We start from the raw sequence: 14969 nt of genomic DNA on the forward strand, positions 1-14969 counted from the left end.
CCTCCAGAGACATGGTCAGGAGGTCAGAGTACCACGCCCGTCGAGGCCAATCCGGGGCAATCAGAATTGCCTGAACGATTTCCCTTCTTAGCCTTTTTAGTACCCTTGGGATCAGCGGTAGAGGGAGGAACAGGTACACAAACTGGTACATCCACGGTGTCGTCAGCGCGTTCACTGCTACAGCCTGCAGATCCCTCGTCCTGGAACAATAACGGCATAGCTTCTTGTTGAGTCGAGAAGCCATCAGATCGATCTGCGGACAGCCCCACCGGTGAACTAACTGTTGAAACACCTGGGGATGTAGGCCCCATTCCCCTGGATGGAGGTCGTGCCTGCTGAGAAAGTCCGCTTCCCAGTTGTCCACTCCTGGAATGAATTTGGCTGAGATGGCCCTTGTGTTGGTAAAGAGAAGATTTTCTACACCCTTTTTAAATCCGCGTCTGACGCCCACTGACGCAACCACAGAGCTCTGCGCGCCAAAACAGCCATAGCAGTAGTGCGGCCATTAATCTTACACAACTCCTTAACAGCCTCGCTCATAAAATTTTCAGCATCCTGTTTATGTTGCAGCAGAGTAACTACCTCATCTCGGGGTAAAGAGTTAAAACTGTCGATAACGTTATCAGACCACTTGACAATTGCCCTGGAAATCCACCCACAAACAATTGTGGGGCATTGGGCAGCACCTGCCGCTGTATATACTGCCTTGAGCGTGGTCTCAATCAAACGGTCAGCTGGCTCTTTTAGAGGTGTAGCCCCTGGCACCGGCAGTACCAATTTCTTAGACAGTCTGGACACAGACGTATCGACTGACGGGGGTTTTTCCCATACCTTCCTGTCCTCATCGGGAAAGGGAAACGTAGTTAAAAACCTCTGAGGAAATTTTAATTTTTTTATCAGGGTTTAACCATGCCTCCCTCGCCAGGGAGTTCAACTCTTTAGAGACAGAAAAAGTCACTGAGGCCGGTTTAAACATTAAATACAACTCCTCATCTGGCTTTGATACCTGATCAGGTATGTGAAGTTTTTGTGAATCCACTAGATGGGGCTTATAAACCTACTTTGTATCTGCTTCCTTGGCCACAGAATCAATAGAATGCTTCAACACCTGTCTCTCACTTTTCGCCGCATCTAATTCAGAATTAACATGCTGGATCATGCTAGTAAAGCTGTCCAGCCAGGCTGGTGCTTATGAACTGTGTCCTTGTGGAGACAAGGAACATTGTACACACATGAGTGACCCCACTTAAGACGGGGATGAATTACAGGCAGTACACATAACCATGTCTACAGACATCCTTCACCCTGCAAAACAGTATAGCCCACTGACCAAACACCTCCACACAGACCCTAGAGAGCCCCAGGAGGGACACTTGAGGAGCGGACACCAGCACCCAGAAAGACAGCAGGATAAGAGTAACTAAGTGTAAGACCTAAAAGGAGTGCAGCGACGCTGTCGCTAGTGTGCTCCCCCCTGTCTAAGACCCCCTGGTACCAGTACAGAGTCCTGTAACAGCGTGGGTCCTGGAGGAGCAGCGTTGTGTGCAGCTTGATCCGCAGCAGCAGGAATATGGCGCCTTCTCGCCTCAGGTCCCGCTCCAGAAAGCCCAGCCCCCTGTAATGGCGCACGGTCCCTGTTAATAGATTATACTGGCTATGTCAAAATAGATATATACAGTACTCCCAAAGCCTTTCAGCGACAGTGAGCACCGAGGGGCATCTGCCCGTTGCCAGTTCGTCCGCGGAGGGCACCGCAGCTCAGGGCCCATGACCGCCACGCGACCTGTAGCCAAAACTGCACCGGGGACCCGCTAACCGGGACCCCGGTGTAACACTCACCGCACCTGTATCTTCGGCATCTGTTAGAGGGTGGCAGCTAGCTGCAGGAGTGGGCACACATACTAACGATGTGCGATCAGTACCTCAGGAGCTCAGTGTCCTGTCAGCTGGGATTACGAACCATTAACCCTCAGGAGGTTGGTTCGATCCCCCCTCTAAGTCCCACGAAGCAAGTAGTCTGCCAAGCAGAGCTACCTGAAAATAATAAACTAAATTAAACTTGCAGAAAAAAATCTCTGGAGCTCCAGAGAAGTGCACCCGGCTCCTCGGGCACATTTTTCTAAACTGAGTCTGGTAGGAGGGGCATAGAGGGGAGGAGCCAGCACACACATGAAGTTTTAAAGTGCCAGGCTCCAGTGGACCCGATCTATACCCCATGGTGCTAAAGTACAAGACCCCAGTATCCACTAGTACGTAAGAGAAAAAAGGTATCAGTCTGATATTTCCTTGAACCTCATGAATAAGTGAGTGCAACGGGCTTCAGTAGTGTTTCGGAACTTGATGGTCCATTCCCTGTGAACGGGTTTTGTTATCCTTTACATACAGGATGCCGCAAGGGCTTTGCAGCACTGTACAAGGTGCATACAATAGGATAAAGATAACAGAACAAGAAAACTCAGTATGTACATTGCAGTCAATGCCTACACATTTCATCTACAAGAGTTTATACTGTTAGGCTGTTTAGTTACATATTAAGGGGAAGATGTATCAAGCCTTCTACACAATAGAGAAGTGATAGTGGACATGTGGATAATTCATCTTTGCAACCAATCAGCTACTGTATCTATCATTTTTTAGAATGTACTTGATTAATGCTAACTAGAAGCTTTTTAGGAGGCTTGATGCATCTCCTCCTAAAACCTTGGGAGTGTCTTATTTTATGCTAGAATAGAAAATTATATGTTAGACCTTCTAATCTACTACATATGATGATGAACACTTTTTAGATATTTATGAAGGATCAAACTGTAATCAGAGATGCTAAGTGTTCAGAATGTGTTCACATTTCCACTCGGTACCAACATCCATCTGCACACTGTAATCAGGCTGACTGTTCCCCAGGCATTAAGCTGTCAAGCTGGTGAAGGTTGGACCTGAACATATAAACGAGCATACTCCTGAGATAATCTGTATAAGATGTTCCAGAGTGGCGAGCACAGCAAGCCCGCAAAGGGCTTGCTGCACTCACCACCCCCAGCCAGGATTCTGCTGCCGGGATCCCGGCGTCGGTATGCTGACCGCCTGTCACACATACCACACCCCACGCTAGGTGCAGGGTGCTGATCAGTGAGGGGGACACTCTAGGTGCAGGGTGCTAATCAGCGAGGACGGCACTCTAGGTGCAGGGTGCTGATTAGTGAGGAGGGGACTGTATGTGTAGGGTGCTAATTAGCGAGGAGGGCACTCTAGGTGCAGGGTGCTGATCAGTGAGGGGGACACTAGTTACAGAGTGCTGATCAGTGAGGGGGACACTCTAGGCACAGGGTGCTAATCAGTGAGGAGGGCACTCTAGGTGCAGGGTGCTGAACAGTAAGGAAGGCACTCTAGGTGCAGGGTGCTGAACAGTAAGGAAGGCACTCTAGGTGCAGGGTGCTGAACAGTAAGGAAGGCACTCTAGGTGCAGGGTGCTGAACAGTAAGGAAGGCACTCTAGGTGCAGGGTGCTGAACAGTAAGGAAGGCACTCTAGGTGCAGGGTGCTGAACAGTAAGGAAGGCACTCTAGGTGCAGGGTGCTGAACAGTAAGGAAGGCACTCTAGGTGCAGGGTGCTGAACAGTAAGGAAGGCACTCTAGGTGCAGGGTGCTGAACAGTAAGGAAGGCACTCTAGGTGCAGGGTGCTGAACAGTAAGGAAGGCACTCTAGGTGCAGGGTGCTGAACAGTAAGGAAGGCACTCTAGGTGCAGGGTGCTGAACAGTAAGGAAGGCACTCTAGGTGCAGGGTGCTGAACAGTAAGGAAGGCACTCTAGGTGCAGGGTGCTGAACAGTAAGGAAGGCACTCTAGGTGCAGGGTGCTGAACAGTAAGGAAGGCACTCTAGGTGCAGGGTGCTGAACAGTAAGGAAGGCACTCTAGGTGCAGGGTGCTGAACAGTAAGGAAGGCACTCTAGGTGCAGGGTGCTGAACAGTAAGGAAGGCACTCTAGGTGCAGGGTGCTGAACAGTAAGGAAGGCACTCTAGGTGCAGGGTGCTGAACAGTAAGGAAGGCACTCTAGGTGCAGGGTGCTGAACAGTAAGGAAGGCACTCTAGGTGCAGGGTGCTGAACAGTAAGGAAGGCACTCTAGGTGCAGGGTGCTGAACAGTAAGGAAGGCACTCTAGGTGCAGGGTGCTGAACAGTAAGGAAGGCACTCTAGGTGCAGGGTGCTGAACAGTAAGGAAGGCACTCTAGGTGCAGGGTGCTGAACAGTAAGGAAGGCACTCTAGGTGCAGGGTGCTGAACAGTAAGGAAGGCACTCTAGGTGCAGGGTGCTGAACAGTAAGGAAGGCACTCTAGGTGCAGGGTGCTGAACAGTAAGGAAGGCACTCTAGGTGCAGGGTGCTGAACAGTAAGGAAGACACTCTAGGTGTAGGGTGCTGAACAGTAAGGAAGACACTCTAGGTGTAGGGTGCTGAACAGTAAGGAAGACACTCTAGGTGTAGGGTGCTGAACAGTAAGGAAGACACTCTAGGTGTAGGGTGCTGAACAGTAAGGAAGACACTCTAGGTGCAGGGTGCTGAACAGTAAGGAAGACACTCTAGGTGCAGGGTGCTGAACAGTAAGGAAGACACTCTAGGTGCAGGGTGCTGAACAGTAAGGAAGACACTCTAGGTACAGGGTGCTGAACAGTAAGGAAGACACTCTAGGTGCAGGGTGCTGAACAGTAAGGAAGACACTCTAGGTGCAGGGTGCTGAACAGTAAGGAAGGCATTCTAGGTGTAGGGTGCTGAACAGTAAGGAAGGCACTCTAGGTGTAGGGTGCTGAACAGTAAGGAAGGCACTCTAGGTGTAGGGTGCTGAACAGTAAGGAAGGCACTCTAGGTGTAGGGTGCTGAACAGTAAGGAAGGCACTCTAGGTGTAGGGTGCTGAACAGTAAGGAAGGCATTCTAGGTGCAGGGTGCTGAACAGTAAGGAAGGCACTCTAAATGCAGGGTGCTAATCAGTGAGGAGGGCATTCTATGTGCAGGGTGCTAATCAGTGAGGGCACTCTAGGTGCAGGGTGATAATCAATGTGGAGGGCATTTTAGGTGCAAGGTGCTTATCAGTGAAGAGGGGACTTTATGTGCAGGGTGCTAATCATTGAGGAGGGCACACTAGGTGCAGGATGCTGATCAGTGAGGGGGGGACTCTAGGTGCCGGTTCTGAGCAGTGAGGGGGACAAAACTTTATATGTGATGTATCGCTACAGCCCTCCTCACTTACCAGCACCTGCACCTAGAGTGTACACTAGTATATCAGAGTTTAACTGGACAATTGTGTGCACATACCATCAGCTTTCCACAAGGAAAAGGACAGAGCCAGTCCACCTCTTGTTCTAAAAAGAATTTCTGAAGCTTCTGAAACCACCTACACAGTTGGAAAAAAAATTATTAAGTGGAATGTATCAATAGAAAGTAACACCTACTCACACAATCAGGGAAACCTATCAATGCAGATTTATTTTATAATATCAATTTGACTACACTCTTTAACATTATGGGGTCAATCCAATTAGCCAAGATGATATCGCGGGGGAGAATCATCGCAGCAGCGCGTGCTCTTTAGGACGGCCCGACCCATAGGGCAGAACACCCAGCACAGGTCTAGTCCGCCCCGCATGTCAGGCCCTACCCCCTCCCGCCACCGCCTGTCAATCAGACAGAGGCGCTCGCAGCCCTGAAATACTTCTAGCATCTCACTGGGCTCCCGGGGTGCGTGTGTGCACTCCACAAAGAAATTCAGACTGAGATTACCCCCAGTGTGAGCAGACGCTGAATCAGGGCAAGACAATTGACTGGGATATGCAATCAGAATGCGGACATCCACAATGTCAACATGTACAGAATATCCACATCCACAATACTGACAATGACAAAAGGTTGACAGCCAGAATGGCAACACTCAATTTTAAAGTTATATTAGGATTAATGGTTAGGATGCAATTAGGGTTAAAGTTATGGTGTGTACATACACATGGTGAGATAAATCTGTAAGATTTTGACTATATTGTCAAAATCTTAAGGAAAGTAGTGCACATCACAAGGCGCCAGGCAGCTTGCGATACCGAGTCGATCCCAATGCGCACTCCCGTGGGGTCGGTATCGTAAGGCTAGATAGACTGTGCAGGAAAGTCAATCTTGACTATCTAGTGTACGATCTAGTACAATGTATAGTCACAACTGGCACTTAATCAAAATCGTGCATAGACAAAATCTGTGCTATCTGGGCTTTGGGGGAGTTCAAGGGAAATTGCATAGTTAAAATCGAACACAGCAAGAATCTCTCCGTGTGTACACACGTAACATGAAAACTGCATTGGAAATCGAATTATGCACATGTATGCTATCGGCATTCTCAATTCAGGTTGGATTGCAGATTCTGCTAAAAAGCAGAATCTGCTGGGGGGTCGCCGAGCGCAGGGCAAGGCCGCCCAGCATGCTGACTGTCCCACCCAGGGGCTGAGACCGCAATTTAATTTGGGTCGCAGCAAGTGTGGATGACCCCCTGCTGTCACAGCCTGGCTGCAGAGGCAGGCGCACCACCGCCATCTTTTCTTTTGGAGTGACTACGTTTGACACCACGCAGTCTCCCTGAAAACGGTGCCGCCCTACCCCCGTTCGTAGCATCCTGTCCCTGCAATGCCGCCCCGAGAACGCCTCTGCCTGTCAATCAGGCAGAGGCATTCATAGCCAATATGATCCAATCGCACTGGCCAGGCGCGCACGCTCAGGATGGGACCTGCACACGCGCATTTGCGCCAGTGCGACCTGAATAAGGCCCAATGTTCTGAATGTCAATGTAATATACCTCACCCTTTTCTGGGTGCTGGGTTATCTGCAAAATCTAAATCACTGCATCAAAACAGGCCAGGTGACACCATCCCTAACATGGTAGTAGCACCAGTGCCCAGAACCCTGACAATCCACCGACCCGGGACCTGTTTACAGGATGGGGAGAGAGCTGCTCTCCCGGCACAAGGAGATAATGTTATCTCCAAGCACCAGCACTGTACACGTATGCAGTGTGAATAGCGCTGATCCGGGAATAACCAGGATTGGCGCCGCAGTGGAAATGGGGCTATCTCGGGTCAGACCCAGGACTTCAGTGGAAACGTGATATCTGTGTTACAGGGTCTACCTAGGTCCAAACTGGCGGCATTCAACCCTGGACGCTACCAGATTATTCCTAGGTTTGACCCAGGTTGCATGCTGTCTGATGTCTGATACCACTTTTATACTGCATTGCTAAGTTACTCCTGGTATTTGTGCACGGGTCCTTCCCGGGTGCGACTCAGCGAGACCCCTTTCAGACTGCCAGCTTGTAACCCGGGTTATTGTACATGAGCGAGCAGTAAGCCAGGTTACTGTGCGGTCTGAAAGATGCCAGGGGAAATATCCCAGTTGTTGTACGGTGTAAACGGGTTGCCGGGTAGAAACGACACATTTCCCGTTCGCACTATATGGATGGGCGGCACTTGGGGATCATCTGATTTCCAAGCGCCGCTTCACACGCGTCACCGTTGACATCACCAAACCAGCAATATGCCGGGCTGGGGACACCAGTGTGAAAGGGACAGAGGTGGGTCGCACCCGTGTATGGCTCCCGGGTGCGATCTGCCATTTGCGGTCTGAAAGGGGTAGACAGGCGACCCGACCCAGCAATATGCTGGGTTGGTTATGTCACCGCTGACACATGTGGTGGTGCCCGTTTGGAGATGTAGTGAACAGGTCCAGGGTTGCATCGAACCCGGCTTACATGTTTAAACTGCACCGTGCGAGCCGAGTTGAATCAATGTTCAACCGTGCTCGTTACCCGGGTCGAGCAACCAGTTATTTCAACCCTGGTAGCGACCAGGGTTAAGTACGGCTTCCACGCGGGTCGATGCGACCCCTTTCCCGTTCACACTGTTTGGACGGGCCCCCGCACGTGTCACTGCTGACGTCAGCAACCCGGCAATATGTCGGGCTGGAGACAGCTGTGTAAAAGGGGCTCAGGCAAGTTGCACCTGGGAAGCACCTGTGTACGGCTCGAGGGTGCAACCCTTTAATAGCGGTCTGAAGGGAGTATTGGGGGTATGAAAGTGTGCGACCCGGGTTACCTTTCAAATCTACTGATTGGCTGTGTAATTAGAGACTCACCTCAAAGGAGCGTCACCGACATGCAGGGTAGACTAGGGTTCAGTGTAAAGGGGTCATCCTGGGAATAACCCAGGTCTAAGCGGCATTGTGAAAGGTGCATCGGAGCTGTGACCCCAGTATAAACCGTGTTTGAAAATCCAGGAAAAAGCAGGGGACAAGCCTGGCTTCTGTTGGGATACGGTTGTTACGTCGACACAGATTAGGTCGACAGTCATTAGGTCGACCACTGAAGGTCAACATGCATTAGGTCGACATGTACTAGGTCGACAGGTCAAAAGGTCGACATGGGTTTTCAGTTTTTACATTTTTGGGATTTTTTTCATACTTAACGATCCACATGGACTACGACTGGAACGGTAACCTGCGCCGAGCGAAGCGAGGCACCTTGGCCGAATCATGGTGAGCCATGCGAGAGGACACGGTGCCCTAATTGGGGTTCCCCGTCACTTTACGGAGAAAAATGACGCCAAAAACAGTAAAAAAATATATATATATGTCGACCTTTTGACATGTCGACCTAATGACCATGTCGACCTATTGTCCCTGGTCGACCTAAGTTGTGTCTATCCAACGACCCATACCCCTTCTGTCTGAAAGTGGTATTAGTATAGCTGTAGACAACTATAGCCATGCAGGGAAGGCCAGGTTTCTATAACCCTGAGTGTATGTGGTCTACAGTATAGGGTCTTGTGTTACTTATGCTGCTTTCAGATCGCAAATGCCGGATCCTACCCGGTAAGAGAAACGTGTACTTACCGGGTGGGATCCGGCATTTGCGCTCCGTTGCTGGCTTTCCGACTCGGCAATATACCAGGTCGGTTGCCATAGCAGCGGAGTGCGCAGCAGCAGCAGGGGCGTGGGTGGAGGCGGCGCCGGGAGATGAGCTCATCTCCTGCGCCGCCTCTGCTGTGAATGGGAGCCGTGTCGCATCGGAACGGCTCCCATTCACACTGCACCTGACCCGGTAATCAACCCGGTAAGAACCCTTCTTTTTTACCGGGTTGAATTACCGGGTCAGGCGACCCGCTAATTCTGAAAAGAACCTTTCACATCGCACACTGACCCGTTTCGACACGGCAATATGCCGTGTCGATACCGGGTTTTTAGTGCGATGTAAAAGGGGTATTAATAACTGGACAAGGCAACACAATTTAACGTACAAGTAATTTTATTAACCAATGTGAATAAGCGGGAGGTAATCAGGAAACCGCCTGTCGGGAACCCGGTGGTCACAATGCAGACGCTGGAATCCCGACATACGGTGAAATGCCACCACCGTACCCGCAAGGGGCTTTCTAGCACTCTACCCGCTGCCAGCATACTGGTGGCCGGGATCCCGTGGAGATCATGAGTGCGGGATCACGGCCGCCGGTAAAACATATGTATTCCAATGAAGCCATATATTTAGTTACCATTAGGTGAATAAAGGATAATTAAATGGGGTAAACTAGAAGGGCCAAGTGGTTCTTATCTGCCGTCAAATTCTATGCTTCTCTGTTAATACAGGGTCTAGCATAAGTCACTAGCTATATACTGTATCACTGAGCTTCCTCACTTACAGATAGTATGCCCAATTGCCCATGGTGGCTAATTATGGCACAGTATGTATGTCCACAGTATGCTTATATGGTGGCTAATGACACAATATGCCTATGGCACAGTACGCCCACGGGAGCCTATGGCACAGGAGCCACTCACCATGCCTGCTGCTGTGACAGCTGTTCCGCTTCTGTACGACCCGTCACACACTACTGTACAAGCGTTTATACTGAAGCCTCCTCAGCACACATACATTCAGCACTAACCACGCCCAACAGTGGCTTCGAGTGATTTAATTGGATGGTACTCGATAATCCCCGCCCATAAAACACTTCAGCCTCGACACGACGCCTTCTTACTGCGCACGACGCCTTCTTACTACGCCAATAGCGTCAGTGATGCCGTAGCTCCGGAGTCCACCAATGCTGCCTTAGGAATGTACCAAGTGTGACAACGGGGGGAGTCACAATTAGGGTTTCTATTACATTGTGTGAATGAGTTAGTCCCCCGCATCACCGTAAGATGAGCTGTCCCGTCTCCTTGGCAACCGAAGCCAACACACGTTCAGGAGCAGAGAAGCAGGATCCCTGCGGAGGGGGGAGCTAGAGCCACAGGCACCAGGCAGGTACTGACAGCTGGCACACCGCTGGGTGCCGGGCACCTGGGGAGCATATACTCCTCCTAACCCCCCGGGACACACACACACACACACACACACACACACACACATAGGGGACACACAGAGGGGGCACACTGTGAGACCAGTCACTCACATTATGATCTCATGTACACTTACTGTGTATCTTCATTATTTATTCACCTGTAACCTGGAATGTAGTAAAATGAATGCTGGCATTAGATTATTTTAAGAATGATGAAACTATGAATGTGTGTTAATAAAAGAAAAATACTTTGTGAATCAGACCTCTGATATGGAAATATTCCTAACAGCCTACACTGTAGGGTTACACAAGTATCATCCTGGACAAGAGAAATTAACTCAGTGAACAACATATTTTTTCTTACTCTATGTAAAACCGGCTTAAAAGTATCAACTTTCATTTTTCCATATGACTCCCCTTCTCCGCTGTAGTAATACAGTACTTAAGGGGTGATGTATTAAAACTTAGAAAGAGAAAAAGTGGAGAGAAATAAAGTACCAACAAATCAGCTCCTATCATTTTTCAAACACAGATGCTGACTGGCTGGTACTTTCTCCACATTTAACTCTCTCTAACGCTTAGTACATAGACCCCTAAATGAGGGAGGGGGTCGTGTGAGAGTCGGGGGTGTACTGTAACGTTACATAACACAAAAGTAAATGCAGGTGACATCACGCAGATAACACTGGCTATAGAGAATACAACTTTTAATGCATTCCAGACTCTGCCCTCTTCAATATCTAAAACCTTTAGGGTTTTATTCATGAAGCAGTGAAAATAGCGGAGAAACAGACCCGTGGAGAAGTTGCCCATGGCAACCAATTAGCATCTTCCTTACATTTTATACAATGCACTTGATAAAGCCTTCCTTCAAAGCTGATTGGTTGCCATGGGCAACTTCTCTACTAGTTATTTTCTCCACACTTTTCACTGCTTCATGAATAGACCCCTTAGTGTGATAGAATGAAATGTATTATCATTTACATACAACAATATATTAAGAAGTGTTGTCAGCTCTCTTAAGCAAGCCAGCCTGCGCCACCCAGACATGACACATGCACTATTAGTTTGTGTTAATTATGTAAGATCCTTTGTTGTGTCGAATAAATAATTCCTCAGCTCTAACACTTTCAGTTTTTACTAACATCTGACCTCAAGGCCCACAGTGTCTAGGAAAGTATAATATCTACATCATATAGATTTTCTATTAGCATATTCATGTATAATTATATAAGCTCTGTTTTTCTGCTATTCTCTTTAGGTCGCAATACAGTGTACAACAATGCCTATGGAAGGGAAATCCGACATGGACAGGATTGGTCTGTTCAGTGAAATGGGCTACATTACTATAGGAGACAAATATGTCACTCCTTGCTCTAGTGAGTATATTAATGTTAACCATATACAATGTTCCCTAATGGCATAGGAAGGTGGTGCTGGAGATGTGAGTTGTGTAGCTGGGGAGTCATTGCGTGTGACTGTGACGATCGGCTGTGAGTAATCAGAAGAGGCGTGGAAAGAGAGTGACTGAGGACAAGATTCAGATTTGTACATAAATTCGATGGTTTATCGGCGCATGTGCAAGATCTGTACTGCGCATGTGCCGATTTTTGTCTATAATCTCGCTCACAGTGCCCCAAAGCCACAGCATGATTGACACGCTGCAGCCGTTTGGGGGATAGCAACGGGGCCATTTACAAAATGGGAGCGTATCACCCCTGTTTCTCTGACGTCCTAGTGGATGCTGGGGACTCCGTAAGGACCATGGGGAATAGACGGGCTCCGCAGGAGACTGGGCACTCTATAAGAAAGATTTGGTACTATCTGGTGTGCACTGGCTCCTCCCTCTATGCCCCTCCTCCAGACGTCAGTTAGATTTCTGTGCCCGGCCGAGGTTGGATGCACACTAGGGGCTCTCCTGAGCTCCTAGAAAGAAAGTATATGTTAGGTTTTTTAATTTACAGTGAGACCTGCTGGCAACAGGCTCACTGCAACGAGGGACTAAGGGGAGAAGAAGCGAACCTACCTGCTTGCAGCTAGCTTGGGCTTCTTAGGCTACTGGACACCATTAGCTCCAGAGGGATCGACCGCAGGACCCGTCCTTGGTGTTCGTTCCCGGAGCCGCGCCGCCGTCCCCCTTACAGAGCCAGAAGCAAGAAGATGGTCCGGAAAATCAGCGGCAGAAGACTTCAGTCTTCACCAAGGTAGCGCACAGCACTGCAGCTGTGCGCCATTGCTCCTCATACACACTTCACACTCTGGTCACTGAGGGTGCAGGGCGCTGGGGGGGGGCGCCCTGAGCAGCAATAAAAACACCTTGGCTGGCAAAATAACCACAATATATAGCCCCAGAGGCTATATATGTGGTAATTACCCCTGCCAGAATCCAGAAAAAAGCGGGAGAAAAGTCAGCCAAAAAAGGGGCGGAGCCATCTCCCTCAGCACACTGGCGCCATTTCTCCCTCACAGTTCCGCTGGAAGGAAGCTCCCTGACTCTCCCCTGCAGTCTACACTACAGAAAGGGTAAAAAAGAGAGGGGGGGCACTAAATTTAGGCGCAGTATAACTTAGCAGCTATAAGGGGACATAATTCAGTTAGTCCCTGCATTATATAGCGCTCTGGTGTGTGCTGGCATACTCTCTCTCTGTCTCCCCAAAGGGCTTTTGTGGGGTCCTGTCTCCTTTAAGAGCATTCCCTGTGTGTGTGCGGTGTGTCGGTACGGCTGTGTCGACATGTTTGATGAGGAGGCTTATGTGGAGGCGGAGCAGATGCCTATAAATGTGATGTCACCCCCTGCGGGGCAGACACCTGAGTGGATGGACTTATGGAAGGAATTACGTGCAAGTGTCGACTCCATGCATAAAAAATTTGACGACATGCCAAATGCGGGACAGCCGGCTTCTCAGCTCGTGCCTGCCCAGACAATTCAAAGGCCATCAGGGGCTCTGAAACGCCCACTACCTCAGATGGCAGACACAGATGTCGACACGGATACTGATACCAGTGTCGACGACGATGAGTCAAATTTAATGTCCACTAGGGCCATTCGTTGCATGATTGAGGCAATGAAAGAGGTATTACACATTTCTGATATAAACCCAGGTACCTCAAAAAAGGGTATTATGTTTGGGGAGAAAAAACTACCAATAGTTTTTCCCCCATCTGAAGAATTAAATGAAGTGTGTGAAGAAGCGTGGGCTTTCCCCGATAAAAAATTGGTGATTTCAAAAAAATTACTAATGGCGTTCCCTTTCTCGCCAGAGGATAGGTCACGTTGGGAAACTCCCCCTAGGGTGGATAAAGCGCTCACACGTTTGTCTAAAAAGGTGGCACTACCGTCTCCGGATACGGCCGCCCTAAAGGAACCTGCTGATAGAAAGCAGGAGGCTATCCTAAAGTCTATATATACACACACTGGTGTTATACTGAGACCAGCTATTGCTTCAGCGTGGATGTGCAGTGCTGCTGCTGCTTGGTCAGATTCCCTGTCGGAAAATATTGACACCCTAGACAGGGACACTATATTGCTAACCGTAGAGCATATAAAAGACTCAGTCTTGTACATGAGAGATGCACAGAGGGAGATCTGCCGGCTGGCATCTAGAATAAGTGCATTGTCCATTTCTGCTAGGAGAGGCTTATGGACTCGGCAGTGGACAGGGGATGCAGATTCTAAAAGGCACATGGAAGTTTTGCCTTATAAGGGTGAGGAGTTATTCGGGGATGGTCTCTCAGACCTTGTTTCCACAGCAACAGCTGGGAAGTCAGCATTTTTGCCCCATGTCCCCTCACAGCCTAAGAAAGCGCCGTATTATCAGGTACAGTCCTTTCGACCCCAGAAAAACAGGCGGGGAAAAGGCGGGTCCTTTCTGTCTAGAGGCAGAGGAAGGGGAAAAAAGCTGCAACACACAGCAGGTTCCCAGGAACAAAAGTCCTCCCCCGCTTCTTCCAAATCCGCCGCATGACGGTGGGGCTCCACAGGCGGAGCCAGGTACGGTGGGGGGCCGCCTCAAAAATTTCAGCGATCTGTGGGTTCGCTCACGGGTGGTTCCCTGGATCCTTCAAGTAGTATCTCAGGGGTACAAGCTGGAATTCGAGGCGCCTCCCCCCCGCCGTTTCCTCAAATCGGCCTTACCGACAACTCCCTCGGGCAGGGAGGCTGTGCTAGAGGCAATTCACAAGCTGTATTCCCAGCAGGTGATAGTCAAGGTACCCCTACTTCAACAAGGACGGGGTTACTATTCCACACTGTTTGTGGTACCGAAACCGGACTGTTCGGTGAGACCCATTTTAAATTTGAAATCCTTGAACACATACATAAAAAGATTCAAGTTCAAGATGGAATCGCTCAGGGCGGTTATTGCAAGCCTGGACGAGGGGGATTACATGGTATCCCTGGACATCAAGGATGCTTACCTGCATGTCCCCATTTACCTTCCTCACCAGGAGTACCTCAGATTTGTGGTACAGGATTGCCATTACCAATTCCAGACACTACCGTTTGGACTGTCCACGGCACCGAGGGTGTTTACCAAGGTAATGGCAGAAATGATGATACTCCTTCGAAAAAAGGGAGTTTTAATTATCCCGTACTTGGACGATCTCCTAATAAAG

The 14969-nt window shown here is 49.3% G+C and overlaps 2 protein-coding genes across 3 annotated transcripts in view; one reads left to right on the forward strand and one right to left on the reverse strand.

The window, feature by feature from the left end:
• The window catches only part of UFSP2 (UFM1 specific peptidase 2), a 119791-nt gene extending 109859 nt beyond the window's left edge, over positions 1–9932 (reverse strand). Inside the window, exons 1-2 of the mRNA XM_063920753.1 lie at positions 9853–9932; positions 5305–5383 (exon numbers count right to left, since the gene is read on the reverse strand). Coding sequence (XP_063776823.1) covers positions 5305–5383; positions 9853–9855 — 82 coding nt within the window. The 5' untranslated portion in view covers positions 9856–9932. The remainder of the gene's footprint in view (positions 1–5304; positions 5384–9852) is intronic.
• CFAP96 (cilia and flagella associated protein 96) overlaps positions 9933–14969 on the forward strand; it is a 118758-nt gene continuing 113721 nt past the window's right edge. The window contains exons 1-2 of one of the 2 annotated variants that reach the window (XM_063920751.1): positions 9933–10318; positions 11617–11734. In XM_063920751.1, the coding sequence (XP_063776821.1) occupies positions 11638–11734 (97 nt within the window). In that variant the 5' untranslated portion in view covers positions 9933–10318; positions 11617–11637. The remainder of the gene's footprint in view (positions 10319–11616; positions 11735–14969) is intronic. The other variant, XM_063920752.1, reaches the window with a different exon arrangement.

The sequence above is a fragment of the Pseudophryne corroboree genome, chromosome 1, assembly GCF_028390025.1.
Source record: "Pseudophryne corroboree isolate aPseCor3 chromosome 1, aPseCor3.hap2, whole genome shotgun sequence".
NCBI classification, from domain to species: Eukaryota; Metazoa; Chordata; class Amphibia; order Anura; family Myobatrachidae; genus Pseudophryne; species Pseudophryne corroboree.